At 41.6% G+C, this 20,029-nt stretch overlaps 1 protein-coding gene across 1 annotated transcript in view; it reads right to left on the bottom strand.

Moving 5' to 3' along the window:
- The window catches only part of SGK1 (serum/glucocorticoid regulated kinase 1), a 111,440-nt gene extending 91,660 nt beyond the window's left edge, over positions 1-19,780 (bottom strand). Inside the window, exon 1 of the mRNA XM_027085986.1 lies at positions 19,148-19,780. Within this exon, the coding sequence (XP_026941787.1) occupies positions 19,148-19,216 (69 nt within the window). The 5' untranslated portion in view covers positions 19,217-19,780. The remainder of the gene's footprint in view (positions 1-19,147) is intronic.
- Positions 19,781-20,029: the final 249 nt, after the last annotated feature.

Raw genomic sequence — 20,029 nt, 5'->3', positions numbered from 1 at the left:
GTAAATCAAACTTTAATATCAAACCTCTAAACCTCAAAATTTGATAATATTTACTTAAATAAAAGCCTGTATTTTAATAAAAAAAGAACAGAAGTCAGACCGCTTACAGAAAGGTTACAGTTAGACTTGGACTCCCCATTGATTAGCTTTGTGAGTAAGAAAAGTATATAGTATAAAACCAAACTCACGGAAACATGGATATTACGGTGATTTATGAGGACATGAGAGACGTAAATCGGATATAATTATCTGATTTTCAAAAACGAATCGTATTCACCTCCTCAAATGGTCTCATAGTTCTTTGATGGCGCACAGCAGAGAAGTGCTTATGTCAAACTGAAAAGTGGAGGGGGAAAGATAAATGGTAGGTCCAAATAACAATTTTTTTTTTTACATCTTTATTGGAGTGTAATTGCTTTACAATGGTGTGTTAGTTTCTGCTTTATAACAAAGTGAATCAGTTACACATATACATATGTTCCCATATCTCCTCCCTCTTGGGTCTCCCTCCCTCCCATCCTCCCTATCCCACCCCTCCAGGCGGTCACAAAGCACCGAGCTGATCTCCCTGTGCTGTGCTTGAGATGCCAGTATTCTTCCTGAGGATTTCACTCACTGACGGTATGCTTTTCCCAGAAGGTGCTAGGGGAATGAAAGGCATCCAGTTCTTGGGAATTAAGCATCACACATTACAAAAGCTCTGCTTTTATGCCCACTGATGATCATATGGGATTTAGGTCTTTCTGAATCTTCTTCCAAACAGGTGGTCTTTGTGCCTGTAACTCAGGTCTCTAGCAAAACAAGCAAGAAATCCTGTGCCCTGAGGCCTATCCCAGCCTCTTACCTCTCAGCCCTTCCTATTCCCCTCTTCCCATCTTTACTTTTCTCCAGCACATTTCCCATCTAGTATAGTGTGTTTTACTTTTGAAAAATTGTAACATAACATAACATAAAATTTACTATCTTAACCGTTTCTAAGTGTGCAGTTCAGTTCATTCACATTGTTGTGGCATCGGCACCATCCACCTCCAGACCAGTCTTCCTAAACTGAAATGCTGTACCCGTTAAATAGTAACTCTTCATCCCCCTCTGCCCCTCTGCCCCTGGCAACCACCATTCTACTCTCCGTCTCTATGAATTTGACTACTCCAGGTACCTTACACCAGAGGAATCATACAGTATTGTTCTTTTGTGACTGGAGTGTTTTACTTCCTAAATTTTGCTTATTGACTAGCTCACTTCATGAGCATGTAAGCATCTAGTTCAGGAATTTCTTTCTGTCTTATTCTCCGCTTCATTTCCAGTGCCTAGAAACTCCCTGGGACTTAGGAGATTCAGGATAAATGTTTGTATGAATGGATGGCTCAGGATGGCATGCCGCTAAAATGGGGCAAGAATCAGTCGAACAGAGGACCACTGAGCACTTCTACGTTTGGGGCATGGTGGATATAACAGGGATAAAGCCACTGGTCTGGCCTCAAAGAGTTCATGTGTGTATTAGAGTCAATTGGTTGAAAGATAATCGTACCATAGTGAAATCAGCCCATAACTGAGCAAAGTTCACTGCTAACGAAGCAGACAGGAAGTTCTCCCAATCTTGGAGCATCAGGGAAAGGACTTTCAAGGGCTACCTTTAAATCCCGACCTCAGGAATGAGTGAGTGTTGGCCAGGTCAAGAGTGTGGAGTTCAAGGTCAAAAGAACATTGTAAGGAAGGGGAATCATGACAACAGGGGATCTTGCCTTTTTTGAGGCTTTCACCCTTCTGACAGTCTGGTGAAACCTAGAGGTCCCTTCCTAGAATAAGTTTGTTTGTTTTTTTTATAAATTTATTTATTATATTTATTTATTTTTGGCTGCGTTGGGTCTTCATTGCTGTGCGGGCTTTCTCTAGTTGCCGCGAGCGGGGGCCACTCTTCGTTGCGGTGCGCAGGCTTCTTATTGCAGTGGCTTCTCTTGTTGCGGAGCACGGGCTTTAGGCACGTGGGCTTCACTAGTTGCAACACGTGGGCTCAGTAGTTGTGGCTCATGGGCTCTAGAGCACAGGCTCAGTAGTTGTGGCGCACGGGCTTAGTTGCTCCAAGGCATGTGGGATCTTCCCGGACCAGGGCTCGAACCCTTGTCCCCTGCATTGGCAGGCGGATTTTTAACCCTGTGCCACCAGGGAAGTCCCTAGAATAAGGTGTTTTTTTTTTTTTTTTTTTTTTGTGGTACGCGGGCCTCTCACTGTTGTGGCCTCTCCCGTTGCGGAGCATAGGCTCCGGACGCGCAGGCTCAGCGGCCATGGCTCACGGGCCCAGCCGCTCCGCGGCATGTGGGATCTTCCCGGACCGGGGCACGAACCCATGTCCCCTGCATCGGCAGGCGGACTCTCAACCACTGTGCCACCAGGGAAGCCCCCTAGAATAAGTTTTTAATGAATGAAGTAAAATACGTAGGATTACAAAGGCAATCAATTGTATTAAACTATAGTTAGCAAAATTTTAAAAAATATTTCAGTACTATATAAATAATCAGTACTATATGTGATTCTTGATGTATTAGGTAACAAGGTTTAGAAGAGAACTGGTAACTACTGTAAACTTCTCAGTAATGATAATCATACACGATGTATTTAGTATCTTCAAAAATTGTCATGTGATATGAAAATATCTGTGATTTCTATTATTGATTAAATTACAGATCCTGGTGGCGCAGTGGTTGGGAGTCCGCCTGCCGATGCAGGGGACGCGGGTTCGTGCCCCGGTCCAGGAAGATCCCACATGCCGCGGACTGGCTGCGCCCGTGAGCCATGGCCGCTGAGCCTGAGCGTCTGGAGCCTGTTGCTCTGCAACGGGAGAGGCCACAACAGTGAGAGGCCCGGGTACCGCAAAAAAAAAAAAAAAAAAAAAATTACAGATCCTGGTAATAATACTGTCATTTGTTGGTTTCATTCGTAACTGGAGGAAATACTAAAGTTCAGTTAGAATTTGGTGAAAATAAACTTGTAAGTCTTTCCATCCAAGTTCCTGGATTCCATCCATAGACATCTCTCTCCCTGCAAGGGGTCTGTAAACCCCAGCTGACGAGCCCCGGGATTGATGGCAGGATGGTGTAGGTGGAAAAAATTAAGTTACTCAACTTGCTTGGAGACCGGAATTCAGTGGATAAAGAAGGGGAAGGAGAAAGGGAAAGACATGAGGGGTGAGAGAATTGAGCAAGGGCCCAATTTAGTAAGTTTTATATGCAACAAAAAGGAATTAGGAATTTATTTTGAGAGCTATGATGAACCATTGAAATGTTTTAAGCACAGGTATAACAAGCTTTAACTTGTCTTCTAGAAAATTCTTCTAGACTGAAGTTTGGAGGGCTCCGTGGGGCAAGACTGACAGCAGGAGGCCACTTTGGCAGTGGTGGCAGTTCTCCAGGGAAGGATGGAGGTGGCCTGAGCTAGGGAAACAGCAGTATGGACTCTCAGTAAGTAAGGGAAGTGGGAGCAGAAAGCTATTTAGAAGATAGTATTGACAAAAGTGGATTCCCTCCTACTCCTAGACCAAAGAATCTGACAATGCTAGCATGAAAATAAAGAACTCTATTTCCGTTTTCTGAAGTTCCTGCAGTAATAGATGTTGAGTATAAGATGTCCAGTGAAATACCACAATAGTTGCTAGAGAAGTGATGTGATGGAAAGAGACTCTCAAATGTAACCAACTGATGTGGGCCTTTCTTTCTGTGTGACCGTGGGGAAGTTACATAACCTCTCTGATGCCCAGTATCCTTGTTGGTAAAAAAAAGGCTAAGGACTCCTGCATTCCTGAGTTGTGAGACACAGGGAGAAAGAAATCATTGAACATCTTCTAAATTAAGTGCTGTGAAAATGCTACTTGTGTTCCTATATTAAAATCAATCAGAAAAGGGTAATTATTATAAGTCAGTGTTTACTAAGCGTTGAAGAGCCATTTGAAGAAAGCAACCCGTACAATTTCTAGCAGCTGGTTAAGCGTCATGGATCAAATGGAACTACAGCTGACGCTGGAAAGAATGTGTAGAATTTAGCGAAGAGTAGGCTAAGGGTGAGGGGCGAGCCAAAGAAGGACTTTTCAGGTGGAAGAAGGGTAAGAATGACACGATGGGGGCCCAGTTCCTGAGATAATAAAGGTGAAGAGTTACGCCAGGGAGTGTAGGGTATAAGGTATAAAGGATGCTGAACGTGTCCAGAATATGGAGGACTTTGAAAACTATCCAAAGCGGTCCGTTGACACTACAGTAAAACTCATAAAAAATATGGTCCCTAACATTATTTACGCTTCTGTTTCATAAACCACTTAAGAAAGATTTCCAATATGGAGAAAAGATTTCCACTTTGGAAATACTCAGTGTTTGGATATGTCTGTTGATTCTAGTTTCAGAGGAAGACTCAGGCCAGTTCCTTCCGACAGGGTTTCGGAGCCTCTGGTAGCTTTTCTAATCCCTATGACTTTCTTTTGCCCTGAAGTAGGTGGGGATGAATAATGGAATTTAAGTAAAGCAGATCAGCGTCCGCTGTTCTCACGAGGGTCCAAATACCTCAGTTCTTCACCAAATAAAATGCTTCTTTAATTCAAAAAACTAAAGTAAATCAAGAAAAGGAGAAAACTAAACCACAACAGGAGATATCTGAGAGGGTAAAAGAGTTTATTGCCACAAAGAAGGAGCCCAGCTTTTAATGTCAAGTTGGCCACTTCTCTGTAAGTCTCTGGGGAAGTTCTGTTCTCTTTCACTGCCTTTTTTCCTCAAGAAAACCGCATTACTATAGTCTGACTAAAGTGCTGTGATTTCTTCAGGGGACAGTCAAGGAGGTGAAAGGCGGGGAAGAGTAGATTTAGAGACGAGAGTAAAGATTTATTAAAGAATTCATAAGATAGGGTGGTGGGCGTGGCTTGCACCAAGGCCCTGGAGATAAAGAGGGGGATTAAAAACAAAATCTGTTCTAGAGGTACACTCAGTAGGATGTGCTGATGAGTTTATTGCATTGATGTTGGAAGAAAAGAAAGAGGAATAATGTTTAGGTTTCTGGCTCTAATGAATTAGTCGATGGTAATTTCAGTTCCTGAGCTGGGGAAAATTGGGGAAGGGGTAAAATTAGATAGGAAGGAAAATCAAGAGTTTAATTTTTGGACATGATTAATTCATGGTGTCCGTGAGACATTTGAATGGGAATATTAAGTAGACAAGTGGGAATAGGAATCGGACATTTAGAGAACTGATCTTTTTTTTTTAATTAATTAATTTATTTTTGGCTGTGTTGGGTCTTCGTTGCTATGCGTGAGATTTCTCTAGTTGTGACGAGCGGGGGCTACTCTTCTTTTGTGGTGCGTGGGCTTCTCATTGCGGTGGCTTCTCTTGCTGCGGAGCACGGGCTCTACACACGCAGGCTTCAGTAGTTGTGGCGCACAGGCTTAGTTGCTCCACAGCATGTGGTACCTTCCCGGACCAGGGCTTGAACCCATGTCCCCTGCACTGGCAGGATGATTCTTAACCACTGTGCCACCAGGGAAGTCCCGAGAACTGATAAATTTAAGAAAGACATATGGATTGTATTTAAAGTACAGGAATGAATAAATCTGTGTGCTGCAAGAGGAGGAAGGGGAGAGGAGGGAGGGTGTATGGGAAAGCGAGAAAGATAGAGAACCAGAGGGAGAGAGAAAAGAGAAAGAGACGGTGAGACAGGGAGACAGGCGAGTTAGCCAACCACTCAGACTGAGCCACTCCTACTCCTAGGATGGAGAGGAGGAGGAGCCTGAAAGGAGACTAAGAAATAGCCCAGAGGTAGGAGAAGAGCCTGGCCAGTGCTGTGCCACAGGGCTTTTCGTGGAAGAGTGGTCCACCTGGAGGCATGCGGAGAAAGGGAAAGTTGAGATGATGCGTAAGTGTCCACATGACAAGAGAAATACCAAAAAGCTTGATCTTAGGGTTCAAACAGAGGGATGAAAATCCATTGCAATACAAGCTTTTGAGCCTTTAACAAGAAATATTTTCATGAAAGGGGGCCAAAAAAGAATTTTAAAGGTCATCTGAGTGTTCATGAGATACAAGGCGCTCTGATTTAGAATTTCAAGCTCATATCAATTCTTGGTTGGCAATGCAAGACAGATTAGAAAGGAAAACCTGGCATTAAAGTCAGATCGAATGTCATTAATAACTGATTACACGTTGGACCTGTGGGTTTGGGTATCTGTTCTTTCCTCAGTACTTTGTGCACATATAGCTAAGGAAGCAGAGTAATTTGGTGTCATTTGATTTAATGAGATCTTGGGTAAATGAAATATCGTTTTGGTAATGAAGCTGGACCTCTGCAGTTGCTCTAGGGAGAAGTATCTATAGAAGATAAATTAATTATGTTCACTAATTCCTAAGCCTCTGGAAGCATCTAAATAACTCAATAAAAGTGTGAGTTTACTGATCATGCAGATGTCTTTTGAGAAATGACCTTTAAGCAATAAAATCCAAAAGCAAAGAGGTTTGAGAGCAGCATGTCTACAAGTATACCCATGAGTAAAACCGCAACTTACACCATAACGAAAAATGTAGAAAAGTAGGCTAGAAAGGTAGGTCATAATTTTGAGGTCTGTCTTGATAATATCTAACATGCTTTGAGGTCTAAGTATATACCAGGTACTGGGGCTAAATGCTTTATACATGTTATGTCATTTAATCCTCCCAACAGTTCTAAGAGCTAAGTGTTGTCATTAAACCCATTTTACGGATAAGTCAATAGGCTTAGAAATTTCCATAACTTGTCCAATGTTACAAAGCTGGTAAGAATGCAGGTAAGAATCCTACTGGCTTTGTCTGATCCCTATTAGGAGTCCTTAATAGCTTTTTCCTATAAGGGTTTGGGTGTTTCTTCTACTTTTTAGTGCAACTGAAAATGTTTTGATTTTAAAAGTTTAGAGATAAAATCAGTAAAACTGGACACAATTTGGAAAATTATGGCATGTCACAGTGGCACAAATAGGAACATTCAGCGGTTAGTAAAAGTAAATTGTCACTCTTCCCATTGAGAGGTGGAGTTTATGTCTCTACCTCTCCAATCTGAGCTGGCCCAGTGACTTTTTTAATGAATCAAATGCAGTGGAAATGATGCAGTAGGACTTCCAAGGCTGGGCCTTAGGAGACTGGCAGATTCCACTTCTTTCTTGGAGCCCATCCTCTTAGAAGCCACCGGCCCTCTAAGAAGTCTGACTGTCTTAAGCCCCTGATGCTGTGAGGAAGGCTAAGTTACATGGAGAGAGAAAGAGGCCAACAGAGGAGCAATGAGGCACTAGACACGAGAGTGAAGCTTTCTTGGGCTTTCCGGCCCAACCTAGACACCAGCTGAATGCAGCCAAGGAATGATCCAGCCAGCATCATGGAGCAGAGCCATCCTAATAAGTCAATGTGAATTCCTAATCATAGAATCATAAGCAAAAAAAAAAAGTGGGGGTTGTTTTGATCACTAATTTTGGGGTACTTTTTGGGGGGTATTTTTTTATGCAACAATAAACAACATAAATTTAGTACGGTTTGATATGATTTGGAAAACTATACTCTACTTTGGGGGGACAGAGAGTAAACATTCCTATAGCTTTACTTTGCGTCCCAGTGGCTTACATAGGATAGCCGAGCTAATAAACCTACAGTTTAAACGTTAGCTCTGTTGTCCAGTGGTTAATTTCAGTAGGTCTGAGGCAAGCAGCATTTTCAAGAGGAAAAGCTAGCAGAGAAGCACTTTATAGCTTAGAAATACATTTCTTCTGTGCGTGCTGTATATCACCATAGTGATGTATTTGTGTAATCTTTAGCCACTTTTTTTTTTTGCGGTATGCGGGCCTCTCACTGTTGTGGCCTCTCCCATTGCGGAGCACAGGCTCCGGATGCGCAGGCTCAGCGGCCATGGCTCACGGGCCCAGCCGCTCCGCGGCACGTGGGATCTTCCCGGATTGGGGCATGAACCCGTGTCCCCTGAATCGGCAGGCAGACTCTCAACCACTGCGCCACCAGGGAAGCCCTAGTCACTTTTAATATTTGGAACTCGTCCCTGATAAGTCCTTTTTGCTTTTTTATTTATATTATATACCATCTACCTTACTTTTAAGACCATCTGAGGCAGATTACAATGAGATACGTATAACAAGAGAGTTACAATACAAACACAAGCTCAAAACCAAATTCAGCAACTGAGAAGTCATTTCTAAAGATTTGTCTAATTTGTTCAACTGAAATTTACCTTTAAATTTAGCTTTGAGTTTCCTGGCAACTGAGGCAAACCTGTGGGATTATATCATGCTAAGTGTGATTTCTTTCAGAGAAGAAAAATCTTTAGCCTACTGCTAAATTATAAGGACAATTTATTAATGTGGATCTCTTCACAGGGAACAGTAAATGATAGAAAAGAAAACAGCTTCCAAAGAGATGTCATTTAGAATACAAATGTTTCTCAGACATGGAGTCTTCATATATGCCTCCGTTTAAAACAAAGCAGAATAAAATGTAAGGGACTTTTCATTTCAATGTGAGTTTTAAGATTAACTCCTCTCTCCTCTCCCCCATAATCAGAATTTCATAATATCCTATCTTTTTATTTGTTTCAATAGGATGTATTGATAACCCTCCAGGTACCAAGCCATGAGGGTATAACTGGAAGCAAAAGAGAGAGAAGGTCCCTGCCCTCATAGAGGTCATAGTCCAGGAGGATATTAATTAATGTAAAGGGCATTAATTAAATAGCTACACCAATATGTGATAACAGATTTATAGGTATCATGAAAAAAAGTACAAGGTGCTATAAAGGGTATATACATAACAGGGAGATGTGATCCAAGTTCTTGGGGATGGGGTAAGATGGGGAGACTAAAGGAAAATATAAATTTTTTAAATTGTTTTTTTTTTGTTTGTTTGTTTGTTTTGCGGTACGCAGGCTTCTCCCGGACCGGGACACGAACCCGTGTCCCCTGCATCGGCAGGTGGACTCTCAACCACTGTGCCACCAGGAAAGCCCTTCTTTTTTTTAATTGAAGTATAGTTGGTTTACAATATTGTGTTAGCTTTAGATGTACAGTAAAGTGATTCAGTTTATACACACACACACACACACACACACACACACACACACATATTATTTTTCAGATTCTTTTGCTTTATAGATTATTACAAGATATTGAGTATTGTTCTCTGTGCTATATAGTAGGTCCTTGTTAAAGGAAAATATAATTTCTTATATCTGCATTCCTACCATAATGCCTAACACATATAGGTGCTCAATTCATGTTGGCTGTTGATGATGATACTATTAAAAAAAAAAAAGGAGGCTTTTCAACACATTCTGAACCTATTGTTTGAAAGATAATGACTTTAGGAAAAAGGCATTGTTAGAAATTTTCCGATTTTTGGAAAAGAATAAAATACATAATACAAGAGATAACTGTCAAGATACCAGATAAAAGAATTCCATCTAATTGAGATTAGGTCTGAAGGGTTACTCTCAAATGCCTGATTTAATGTGTTCATTTTGGCCTGGAAGACTAATTATTAGCAATGGCCTCACCATAGTATTAGGCAAGGTGAGAAGGTGTGGGCCCTTTTACGTAGAAGCTGACTAATAGACAAATAAATTAGATATGACTGCTTTGCCAAAGCTGGTAAGCAAGGCCCTGTATACAGTAAGTGCCAGATCCTGGTTCTTACTATGTAACATTTAATCTTTGAGGTTAAGTGGTTGGAAGAGGAAGCAATTATATTGATGTTCTTTGGAGAAATTCATTTACAGAGCTTTTTTTATTTTAGTTGTAAGCTTTTTTTTGCCTTTTAAATTTTTTAATGAACTTCATTTTTTAGTATAGTTTTAGATTTACAGAAAAACTGAGGCAATGGAGAGTTCCCATATACATATACCCAATTTCCCCATTATTAGCATCTTACATTGATATAGTACATTCATTACAATTAATGAACCAATATTGATACATCATCAGTTGTAAGTTTCTGATGCTGTATTAGACATCTTATCAGCCATATAGCTCCTCAAGCTTTATTACATAACATTTAGCAGCACTTTTTTCCCAGTTACTATTCCCACTTCTAACACATCACCACTGTTTTTTTTGTTTTGTTTTGTTTTTGGCTGCATTGGGTCTTTGCAGTGCGCAGGCTTCTCTTGCTGCAGAGCACAGGCTCTAGGTGCACGGGCTTTAGTAGTTGCAGCACGTGGGCTCAGTAGTTGTGGCACATAGGCTTAGTTGCTCCGTGACATGTGGGATCTTCCCAGACCAGGGATTGAACCCGTGTCCCCTGCATTGGCAAGCGGATTCTCAACCACTGCACCACCAGGGAAGTCCTCACCATCTTTTTTTTTTTTTGCGGTACACAGGCCTCTCACTGTTGTGGCCTCTCCCGTTGCGGAGCACAGGCTCTGGACTCACAGGCTCAGCGGCCGTGGCTCACGGGCCTAGCCGCTCCGCGGCATGTGGGGTCTTCCCGGACCGGGGCACGAACCCGTGTCCCCTGCATCGGCAGGCGGACTCTCAACCACTGCACCACCAGGGAAGCCCCTCACCATCTTTTTAAAAACATATTCTTGTGTGCCAAACCTCTCTGTCTCACCTGATACTCTCCAGTGTTATAGATTTTCTGCAATATTTTGCTTCCTAGAATTTGCAAATAATTTTAACAAAGTAAAAATTTATACCTTAGAGCCCATCCTATTGGGATGTTCCTCCATTTCAGATATAACTGAAGTTTCAATGATAAGGAAAAACTTCTGTTATGGGTTGAACTGTGTCCCCCTCAAATTATTATATTGAAGTCCTAACCATAGAGCCTCAGAATGTGAACTTATTTGGAGATAAAATCTTAACAGAAGTAACCAAGTTAAAATAAGGTGGTCCCTAGTTCAACTTACTAGTGTCCTTATAAGAAAGGAAAATTTGGACAGGTACATGTGGAGAGAAGACATATAGAGAAGATGGCCATCTACAAGCCCAGAAGAGAGGCCTGGATAAGAGCCCTCAAGAGGAACCAACTCTGCTGACCCCTTCTTCTGAAGCTTCAAGCTTCCAGAACAGTGAGGCAATACATTTCTACTGTTTAAGCCATTCAGTACACGGAACTTTGTTACAGCAGCCTTAAGAAACTAATGCAAACTCTATTTCCCCATGAAAATCAAAGATAGTTTCTGGAAGCTTTTTTTACTTCTCACCAAGAGATGAATTAGAAATTTTATAATCTACCTCCATGAATTAAGTGCCGTGGATGTCTTTGATATCTCTTAACTCCTTAAGCTTTGTAATCCCATTAAACATATTCTTCAGTAAACTACCAATATATTCATTCAGCTTTTCTGGTTAATCACAGTAAAATTGATGTACAAGATATGGGTATTCATATATCAAGCCCTCCCACTTGTTACAAGGTTATTAAAAAAATTATTTACATCTAGCATCATAAAAATGTCAAACTAGTCATCAAAATAGAACACAGTTTAGAGTTCAGTGCTCAAATCTAGTTTCTACCAAGCCTGACCAAACAAAAACAGCATTTCACTACCTGCGTTAAAGTATTTTAATTCATTAAGGCCTTGGGTTCTAGTTCTTCACTTTTATGTGTTGCTATGGCACTATTGAAAGCAGTGGAAAACACACCAAGGTTTCCTTAAATTCTTAATCTCTCTCTTTATCAATACCCTCTCTGTTTAACTGAGTTTTGTTATTACAATTACACCTTCTCCCCAAGCCCTTTTAATTGTTTTTATCGATCCATTAAACATATATTATCGATATATGTTATATATACATAACATATATTGTTGATATATTATATATATAACATTTTTATTGTTACATATATTTTATTGTTATATATTGTTCCTTTTTAATGTCTTTGCTTTTACTCTACCTCTCCACTGTTTTGCTCCTTAGCTTTCCTTGAATCTTTTTAACTACTCTAGAAGATATATACTCACAGTTTTCTTTCTTACACTTTTTTTTTCTACAATATAACCCAAATTATCACAGATCTAGACAGATTCAGGGTTCAAAGGAAATTCGGTCAATTTTCAGAAAGAGCATTCTATAGAAAAGATGATGTTTGTAACGAAAAACATTGAAAATACATATTTTTACTTATCAATTAACTTTGATTTTTTTTCCTTCTTGGTATATTTTAATATTGATCCTACAAAGATTTGAGTCTTAAAGTGTTTTAACTATCTTGGGGCCCTTTTCACCTTGCTATTTTTAGAAACTAAAATCTTGGAGCTGTCAGGATCTTCCACACTAGCCGATTTCACTCTAACAGCCTCGGAGATGGCAAGATATTCCTGAAGCATTGGGTAAGAAGAACATGGGTTCTCTGTTCTCCATGGAAGATGAATCTAGGGGTATTTCATGTCAGGTTTTTCTCTCTTTGGCCTTGATGTGCGCTTATCCTCCAGAGACAGGAGAGAAAGAGAGGGAGAGGGGTGGAGGGAGAAAAAAAAAAAGAGAAAAGAAGAAGAAAAAGAAAAGGAGGAAGAAGAGGAAGAGAGAAGAGTGAAAGAAAAGAACCTTAGGACCAGTCATTCCCCAAACAAATGGCATTTTGGGTGAATGCCCTGACCTAGGAGGAAAAAAGAGACCAAGGTGACCCCAAAGTTATAAAAATAGCTCAGCGTACTCTTCCCAGAAAAATGTCACAGCAGGCTCTGGAAGGCAATTAGAGTAATATTTTGGCATCTTGAACCACCAAGGGGAAGAGTCTCCTACCGTCCTAGTTACAGCCCTGATTTTCATTTCCCTTTGTTGTAAATACTTATGAAATCATTTTAGAATGCTGCGAAGAAATAGGTGTGAGAGAAAACAAACTCTAATAGTAATCCTTTCTGCAAACGCCAGAGCCGCTGCAGAAGGAAGCTGAGGCAGCACCCAGCTCGCTTGGCTGTCTGCTCTCCCCATTGTCCTCCTCCTGCCTCCTTCTCCTTTTCCTCCCACACAGAGCTTTTAAAATTTGCCAGCTCACTGTGCAGGCTGCCAGAGGAACCTGGCCAATTGCTTGGTCCGCCTGCCCTTAGACCAAGGACCTGGGGAGGTGGTTGCAACTGACCTTCTTTCTTTTTTTAAAAAAATAATTTATTTATTTATTATTTTGATTTTTAGTTGCATTGGGTCTTCGTTGCTGCGCGCGGGCTTTCTCTAGTTGCGGCAAGTGGAGTCTACCTTTCGTTGTGGTGCACAAGCTTCAGTAGTTGTAACACACGGGCTCAGTAGTTGTGGCTTGAGGGCTCAGGTTCAGTAGTTGTGGCTTACGGGCTTAGTTGCTCCGCGGCATGTGCGACCTTCCCAGACCAGGGCTTGAACCCGTGTCCCCTGCATTGGCAGGCGGGTTCTTAACCACTGCGCCACCAGGGAAGTCCTTCGTGGGCTTTCTTGAGAGCTGCTGGGGTGACAAATACCTGATACTCCTTACCTGCGTCCTATGGTACTGAAGAGTAATCCCCCAGCACAGCCAAGCCTAGCCAGTCCCTGCTTCAGTCCAAACCCTCTAAGACTCACTGGTCAAAGCAGAAAAGCCCTCTTGAGTTCAAGCTTTTCTTCACACTCAGTAGCTCCTAAGATCACATTGAAAAATGAGGAAAAACAATAACTGGGAAAATATTTTAAGGATTCTAGGTGGGAGAATACATAATGCATAATGTATAGTGTTGAAGTCAGTGATTTATATTAATATAAAATCAAAAGAGATTAGTAAGTCATGACTATGTCTGTCTTGTTTGTCCTGACAGGAAAAGCATTACAGAAAAGGTGTGGTCATTGCTCATTAAATGATCTGAGTTCGAGTTTCCCTGCCAGCTGCTAAGGGTAGTGACAACATGTCTTTGAATCAGATTTAAGTTATTTTTCAAAGTCTTCATTTATATATAATTCATATTCAAACACAGAGAGAACTAAAATACATTAGATCCCTAAGCCGTTCAACTATCTCAAGACAGAAGAAAGTGGAGGAGGAGGACAAGGCGACGAATTAGGGACCAGTTAATGTAAGGATTCATTTATTCATTTTATTCATACATTCATTTAACAAATATGGTTTGACTGGTAGGGGATATAGTGAACAAGGTTATGGGTTCTCTGTCCTTAAGGACCTTTCTGCCCTGTGGGAGATCCAGGTGGGCCCTAAGATTACAGTACACTGTGACTGGGGCTGTGTGCTGTGCTGTCGAGTGCACACAGGAGGGACTCAAAGGGCTCAGATTTTAGCTATCTCTGAAGACAGCACAGTAGAAGCCATTGGAATCTCCACCATGGTTCCAGGAAGTATGATCAAATATATCTTGGAGAAATCTGACGCAGACTTCTGATTCCTACAGCCCTGAGGAGTCGTGTGGGAAATGTAATTCTCCACAGCTACGACCACCACCGCCACCTCTGCCCCCCCACCCCCCGCTCCCCACCAATTAATCGTCTCTGGATCATCTTCACAGATGATCCAGTGGGAAGAGCTAACCCTGAAGCGGTGTTAGCCTCATAGCCATTCACTCCAGTGGGTCAAATGGAAATACTGGTGGTGCTAAAGCTGACTGCCTGAGTTTGTATTCTGGCTACACCTCTTCCTAGCACCATGACCTTGGACCAGTTACTTAACTTCTCTGACTCAGTGTCCTTGGCTGTGAAATGGGCATAATGGAGTGACTGTGCCGATTACATGAGTAAAGTGCTGCACTAGTAAGGCCTGGCCCTTAGTAAACACTCAGTAAACTCTAGCCTCCTGAGAAGACATAAAGGGTTTCACATAAGAAAAGGACCTTTGTTATCATTCCAATTCAGTTGCTTTAAGCAGACATAATAGAACAGTAAAGGGAAATAAGATGTAAAGGGATGCGGTGTATGAAACAGTGGTGGAGAATAACCACGTCAGGGATGTTAATTTCATCTCTCAGCTCTGCTAGAGGAAACGTCATAACCAGGCTGAAACCCTTTGCTTTGCTCCCCATCATTTTTAGAGAAGGGAGGAAGCTAGGGCCATCAGACCTCTTCATGTCTCTTCTGACCACACTGGATTGTTTGATGTCACAGACAGGAAGTACAGCAGTGAAGGATACAGACTCTGCAGCCAGATGTTTTGACCCAAACCCTAACTCTGCCATGAGCTACCTGTATGATGTAAGACTACTTCCTCCTCCTCGGCCCACCTCACCTTCTTCATCTGTGATATTGGGATGACAATAATATCTCCCTTAGACTTTTCATGTTTGAGAAATTAAATATGTAGTATATGAAAACCTCTTAGAACAGTGGTCAGTGATATTAGTGCTGTATAAGTGATAGTTATTATAAAATGTGTCATTAGTAAAGAACAATGCAAGGGATTGCTCAAAAGCATAAAAGTATCACTTAGTGAGTCGAGACAAGTTTGACAAGAATTGCGTCCTGTCAAAGTTGGTGGTCATGAGGCAGTTAGCTCTAGGAAGACAAGAGCTGGATTTTGTCCCTACTCTGTTTGCTATAAGAAATATGAATGAGTAAGGCATAAAGCACTGAACTACTTTGAGAGCATAATAAAGAGGAAAGCACACTTGATTTGGAAGTGAAAACCCTACCTGTGAGGGGTGGTTGGGCTCATTTTAATTTGAGTAAGTGATTCACCTGCCAAGCACTCAGTTTCTACATCTTTAAAATAGGGAGGTCAGTGAAAGAATTTCTAAGGTGCATTCCAAACCCAAAATTCCATACGGGCTAGTTATCCTTTGAAATGTTACAAAAGATGTATAGAAGTCTTTTTACATACCTAGCATATTTCCAAAATGGATTATCAAGTTGAAGATAACGTCATTTGTTGGTGTTTTCTGAGTCATAATGCAAGAAACTGAACCATGAGCAAATCTTTAAATCCATGAAAATGGCTTATCTTTAGCAAACATGTTAACTTTTAAAGCTCTTGGATTGTAACAATAAAGATGATAAGGACATTTTTGCATTCATCTTAAACAAATTTTTCAGAAATTCTAAGAATACAACATAATCCATTGGCATCTAATGTTAACTTATCATTAACACGTAGAGAATGCAAGCAGAACTCTCACTGAGGTTAGCTTAGCGATTCTCAACTAAAGCTGATTTAGTTGAGCTTTTAAGACATGAGCGTGGAAAGCATCAATCCAAAGGATTTGGGGAAACTAGCACCGGGAATGTCTTTCTTCAGATTGTGTTCCTTGAAGCTGGGTTCCCCAGAGCTGCCTCGGTCACGACTGAGGGTTGGAAAGGAGCTTCGAGAGACATCAACTGAGGACTGGCTGCCTTCATAGGTTTTATAAATTGTGTAATGGCATAAAGATTTCATTTGGGGAAAGAAAAGATTCTGTTATGGAAAAAAAAAAAAGGTGGGAGCATAATTTTGTTTGTTTGTTTTTAAATATTTATTTATTTACTTTGGTTGTGCCATAGCTTATGTGTGGCACGAGGGACCTTCATTGCCACCTGCGAGATCTTTGTTGAGGCATGTGGGATCTTTTCTTTTTTTTAGTTGCAGCATGTGGGATCTAGTTCCCTGACCAGGGATTGAACTCGGGGCCGCCTACAATAAGAGGGCAGAGTCTTAACCACTGGAGCACCAGGGAGGGAAGTCCCTAGGAGCATGATTTGAATTAGAAAGTCTGGATTAAGACTATGTGCTTTGGGTCAAAGAAAGTTTGAATTTTGGCTCTGCTACTTTTTAGCTAAGTGATCTTGGGCTAGTTGTTTAATCTCTTTTAAGCCATCCTTTGCACATTTAATAAGCTTTCTTACTTCATAGGGTGGCTATGAGGATTTAAAGAGCTAACACATATAAAGCACTTGACCCATAACTTGGAGAACAAAGTAAGCACTCAATAAATGGTGCTACACTTACTATCCTAAATGAACGATAGGGTGGATCGTTCTGCCTTCCCTTTTTGCTACCTTCTTACGCTCCTTTTGAAATGTCTCAGAGGCATAGAAAACACTGTTGAAGCTTTCTGCCATCAGAATTTGGGTCCAAACCTCCATGTGTTTAGTAAGCCCTAAAAAACCTATGGCTTTTTTTCCAAGATCTATTCATAGTTTAACGTGGGCACAAAGGTTCACTTTGTAAGACTGTCTAAGTAGGGTAAAAATAAAATGTGCAGAAATGTGTGGAACGTCAACAATAAAATATAAGAAAAATGGATTATTAGCTGAAAACAAAGGCATTCTAGTATATAAATGTATATGTATAGAAAAGATCTGGAAAGGATAGACACCAACACAGTAACAACAGTTACCTCTGGAGAAGGGAGGAGGAGGGATTTACCTGGATATTATCTTAGTGTTTTACACATTTATTTACATATGAGCTGTGTAAATAAAGATCCCAAACAAACAAGCAAACAAATGAAAAGCAAAACCTAAAGCAAAGTCATCGTACAAACTGAAAAGAACTTTCAGAAAAGAGAACGTATGGACAAGAATCAAGGACTTTATTCTTAGGGCCATCCATGACTTGACACAAAGTCATATTCTGCTTAGTTCCATCCTTGAAGAGTACGGACAGCAGGAGGGGGCATTTCTGATCCTATCTCCAGCAAGTGATAGACCCAGGTTCAAAGGCAGATGAAGCTGCCAGCCGGATATCTTGGTGTAAAGTTCTTTCTCTCTACAAGTACTCAGATTAGACATCAGTACCCTGGTTAGTTCTTTGTCAAATCCAAGGTCTACAGAGGCACCAACTGAAGGCTATTGGTAAATCATGCTCTTAAGCAAAAAAAACTAGACAGTAAATTAATATTGTTATTAGTACATTTCGATAGCAAAGAAAATAAGAGAAAACCTAAAAAAATCAACTTGAGTCTCCTCTAGTGGGAGACCTTGCCTGCTGCTGGGGCTCCAGGAGCAGCGGCCAGGGCAGCGTGGGTTTTGCTTTGGTTTTAATGCATACATTTTGGTCCGTGGACTTTAGGGAAGATTTTGCCTTACTGATGAGAATTCAGTCACAGGCGTGTGGGAACCTGTGTTAGCCCTCTGGCCTGGCCTGACACGCTGTTCCCAGCCCTGCCTTCCCAGCTTGCCCACTTGGTGTAGGAGGTAGTCCAGCCCAGTGTATAATTCACTGTGTGCTGCTGCTGGTTTAAGTGAAGGGCTAATGTTTCAGGAGCAGCACAGAAAAGACCTGAATGAAGGGACAGAATGAATGAAGAGAGCCATTTTGATGGAATTGCCCCAGGGTATTAAATAAGCTGGGCAGCTGGGGACTGGAGGAAGCTTCTGTTGCTAAAGAAACTCTCCATAAGAGTGTCAGTCATCAGTTGCTTAGCAATCATTCATTTCTTACCTCCCACTTGTGTATAAATTTGCAGATTTACGCAGACCACCAGTGGGACCATTACAATGAACTGAGTTTATTGTGAAACACACAAAAAAGAACCCCCCCTCTATTTTATTTTATTATTTTTTTTGCTCACTTACAAGCAATGTAATGTTAACTCTGAATAGAACAAGGAATTCAAGAAATAAAAGTATACAGCAGCGTAACCCCATATTATCACTTGAATTCAGACTGCCCACAAAAAAGAAAGGCAGTTGTACCAAGTAAAATTGAGACATTCTTGAAATAGAGGATTTAAAATGCTGGATTCTATCATTTCTGTAAAAGGTCATTCTAGTCCTTTGCTATTTTTACCATAGATAGAGACTCAGCAAGTTATTGGCTGGACGGATTTGGAAAGCTAGAAGCTGCTGCTTCTGAGGCAGGAAGATGATAATGCAGCACTTGACACTGAGTGAATGAAAGGTGTGGGAAAAGTTGAAGCCTTCAAAGATAACAGAGAGCAAGAGTGCGCTACTGAATTAGTCCCTGACTAAATTGCTAGCCGTAACTCTACCCAGGCCAATTCTCTTTGAAACTGCTTGTAATCTTGTGGCTTTGATTGAGAAATTCCCATTCCCAGCTCTAAACCTTCCTTAAGACATCTCAGCCCAACCCCCTTCTCCCAAATCAACTCTTCGGGGCCCCCACCCGCAAATTTGTATCAAGGCAGGTATATTTCCTAGCTGGACCACTGCTACCAGACACGCGGCTTCCATTCAGGGCTCTGCAACTGAACCTTAGGCTTACCTCAGGCAAGCAATCAAAGGCATTTCAGACAAGAGCAGAAAACAAAAGAAACAGACAAAACCTGTCCTTACCCGCTTCTTAAAAAATTGGAAGGCTGAGCATTTCTTGACTGGGAATCCATTCATGTCTTTGTTTACCATCTTCCACAGTGGGGAGTTCACAGTTATAGATCCAGGGTGGCACCTGCCTGGTCAATGCATCTGGTTCTCGGTGTGCCTCCTGGAGATAGTTAACGAAGACCGAGCGTGATGGAGAATCTAGCAGGGCTCAGGTTTTCACTCACACATTCTGCAGCACTGGCTACTGCAGCAACCTCTCCGCACTCTCAGTTGTCACCGGCAGTGGCTCTTCTCTTTCCATCATTGCTCCGAAACGCAGGCATCACCGCCACAGGACCCCGGGATGCAGCGGATTCCGGGGAGAGGCTCCTGCTGCCGCGGAGCCGGAGAAGGGCACCCGCTGCGCGGCCCCAGCTACCTGGCCGCTCTGCGGCGGGTGCACTGGGCGAGTCGCTCTGCTCCAGGTGATGAGTTCTGGAGGCTGCTGGAGAGGAGAGCTCGTTTTGATTGTGCAAGTTCCAGTGGGAGCTGTAGTTAAGTAGCTGAGAGAAGGAGTAAGAAAGACCAGAAGCCAGAGGGAGGGAGGGAGAGCCGCGCCACAAAAGCAGAGGGAGAGAGAAAGCAGTGCTGGAAGCAATTCACGAATATCTGAGCAGCGGATGGAGAGAAGGCACCAGCGCAGGAAGCGCTGAAAAGCAGTTGACTCCCCTTGGGAGGGTTACTTGAACAGCTTTTTTCTTTTCTTTTTGTTGTTAAGACCATTTAAATCAAACTTTCATACAAAATGCAGAACGTTTTTATTTTATGCTCATTGAAATTCTGTTGATATGTATTCCTGGGAAAAAAAGGCTCTCAGTGGAAACGTAATCAAATTTATTCCTGATCTGTCCAAAT

This window comes from Aethalodelphis obliquidens, unplaced genomic scaffold (assembly GCF_003676395.1).
Source record: "Aethalodelphis obliquidens isolate GAN/ISIS:26980383/991018 unplaced genomic scaffold, ASM367639v1 scaffold3, whole genome shotgun sequence".
Lineage (NCBI taxonomy): Eukaryota > Metazoa > Chordata > Mammalia > Artiodactyla > Delphinidae > Aethalodelphis > Aethalodelphis obliquidens.
This window is presented reverse-complemented; position numbering and strand designations above follow the sequence as displayed.